General features: G+C 62.0%; 1 protein-coding gene across 1 annotated transcript in view; it reads left to right on the top strand.

Annotated features, from left to right (window-relative positions):
• The first annotated feature begins 674 nt into the window (after positions 1 to 674).
• The window catches only part of RAPGEF3 (Rap guanine nucleotide exchange factor 3), a 25,460-nt gene continuing 23,791 nt past the window's right edge, over positions 675 to 2,343 (top strand). Inside the window, exons 1-2 of the mRNA XM_006168575.3 lie at positions 675 to 1,040; positions 1,506 to 1,718. Coding sequence (XP_006168637.1) covers positions 1,035 to 1,040; positions 1,506 to 1,718 — 219 coding nt within the window. The 5' untranslated portion in view covers positions 675 to 1,034. The remainder of the gene's footprint in view (positions 1,041 to 1,505; positions 1,719 to 2,343) is intronic.

Here is a 2,343-nt window from a genome sequence, read left to right as displayed (position 1 = left end):
AGCCAGGCGCGTTCAAGGGGAGCAGAGCGCCTGCGGGAGGTAGCCGTCTAAGCGCCCCCTTCTCTCCTAGCAGCTGTGCCACACTTCAGTGTCCTCCTAGGACCACAGGTCGGGCCCCCATCCATCCTAGAGTGGGGTCCTTGATCTCCAGCCTCTGTTTCCCCTCCCGCTTACAATGTTTGTGGCAGGGCGGGTAGTGGGGGGTACAGTGTGACTGGGAACGCTGCTGGAGACTCGGCAGGGGGAATGCCCCACGGGAAAGTCACCCATTCCTTCTCCCGGGCTGCTGGAGACCCTGAACAGACACAGGAGGCAGAACGCCCCTGGCCGGGAAGCGGCCCCAGCCCGGATTTCCCTCCGGGTGGAGCTGCAATGACTCACCCCCCCCTCCCCCGTTTCCCTGGTTTCCTTGTTTGCATTTCTCCTCCCGGCCACGTGGCGGCCGTGCAACCGCTTACCACCCCTACCCCGATGTCCCGGCCACGGCAAGCCCTGCACACACCCCAGGGCCGCCCCTGCCCCTGGGATTTCTCTGGACTCCAGCTGGTGCCTGCCGGGTATACCCCCGGGCTGGGACTCCACCCACGCCTGTGCCCGCCCCTTTCCCCTACGCCCTCTCCTACCGTAAGGCATGGCGCCTCGTCCCCGCCCCTTCGGTCAGTCCCAGGAGGAAAGGGGACGGGCAGCACAGGGGGTGTGACAGCTCCCGCCCGGACCAGTGCCAGCTGCAGGCTCACTTCAGCTCCTGGTGCCAGCTGGCCCTTTCGTCTGGACCGAAGGCGGTCTCGGGGCTTCTTGTGGCAGGAGTGGGGGCATCCCCTATGGCCCCAGGCCCCTACTCACCCAAGAGGAACCTCTCCGCCCTCCATGTGTCTGATCGCCCTGGCAGCTGACCCAGCTAGGGACTGGCTCTGCTTTTTGCACCTGGGACTTACCTGCACCCTCCAGGATCCCCCATCAGAGCCGAGGGGCTCCCTGGGAGTCCCCCAACATTTTGCTAGAGCCTGCACAGCTGTGTGAGCTTGGACAGGAGCATGAAGGTGGGTAAGGTGGGGGTCAGTGTCAGGGAAGAGCAGGAGAAGGCGGGAGCCTTGGTGGGGGGTTCGGGTGGGAGAAAGTCTTGGCCAGGGGTGAGCTAGGAGGGGAGAGAGCAGATTTGAGCTGAAGCTGCATTTCTGAGGATCCATAGCCTCATACTAGGAGGTGCTGGGAGCTCTTCAGAGGCAAGAGCAGTGGGGTGGGGCAGCATTCCAAGGAGGATTGAGAAGAAGGGGCTCTCTCTGAGCCAGCTGGAGACCCTAAGTGCGCTAGGCCAGGCTGGCAGGCCCTGGAGAAGGTCTTCCTGCTCCTCCTCCCTCTCCTGGCAGGGCTGCTGCACCTCCGCCTGACCAGTCGGAGGACTCTAAGGAAGTGCTTCTGCCTGGGGCAGTTGTGCTGTGGTCCAGTGCTGTGGTCCAGGCCCTGCTCTTGCCCCATGGCTGTCCTCCTCCCTCCCTGTGTCACAGGTGGGCTGGCCAGGTGAGAGCCGTTGGCAGGTGGGCCTGGGTGTGGAGAGCAACCTAGCTCTGGGAGCGCCGCAGGTGGGAGGCCTTCCTGACGTGGTGCCGGAGGGGACATTGCTCAACATGGTGCTCAGGAGGATGCACCGGCCTCGAAGCTGCTCCTACCAGCTGCTGCTCGAACACCGGCGCCCCAGCCGCATCCAGGGCCTTCGATGGGTGAGGACCCTTTGTCTGCTCAGGCCAAGGCCAGGTGCCAGGGTGGGAGAGTGACTGGATTGTGACGCAGGCAAGCCACTGGTGATCCAGCTTGCTCTGGGGCAGTCCAGTGGTTCAGCTGGGGTGGTCAGTGGGTGGGGAAGCCTGGCTGCGTGTCCGTGCGTGGGTGGCTCACACACCTGTGGCGCGTGAGCCCAGCTATCCCGTTTGGGCATGAGGGGAAGAGGAAATTGATTTGTCCTTTCTCCATCACCTCTGTGTGCCAGGCATTGAGTTAGGTGCTGTGTCTTTCTCTGGGTGGGGGTGGGAGGTACCAGCTCGGGTCAGGTTGGCATGAGGTAAGCTCAGGTGCTGTTGATTGGTCACCATGCCTGCATTCTCCTTAAGTGAGCACCTGAACTGTCCCATGTCTGCCTTTGATGCTGGGGCAAGGTGGTTGTGGGGCTAGTCATTTGATTTTGGGGAGACTTGAACAAATTCTGAGAAGTTTGTAGAATCTGAGATGACAACAAAACATCTCTGGAACTGAAAGAATGAAGAAGAGAGCAGGAGGGGTGGGGAAGAGTGGTCCCGAGGGTTGGGGAGGGGTGGGGTAGGATAATGGCTGTAGAGTCCAAATCAGCAG

This window comes from Tupaia chinensis, unplaced genomic scaffold (genome assembly GCF_000334495.1).
Source record: "Tupaia chinensis unplaced genomic scaffold, TupChi_1.0 Scaffold145870_1, whole genome shotgun sequence".
NCBI lineage: Eukaryota > Metazoa > Chordata > Mammalia > Scandentia > Tupaiidae > Tupaia > Tupaia belangeri.
The sequence above is the reverse complement of the archived record's forward strand: the minus strand, read 5'-3'. Positions and strand labels throughout refer to the sequence as shown.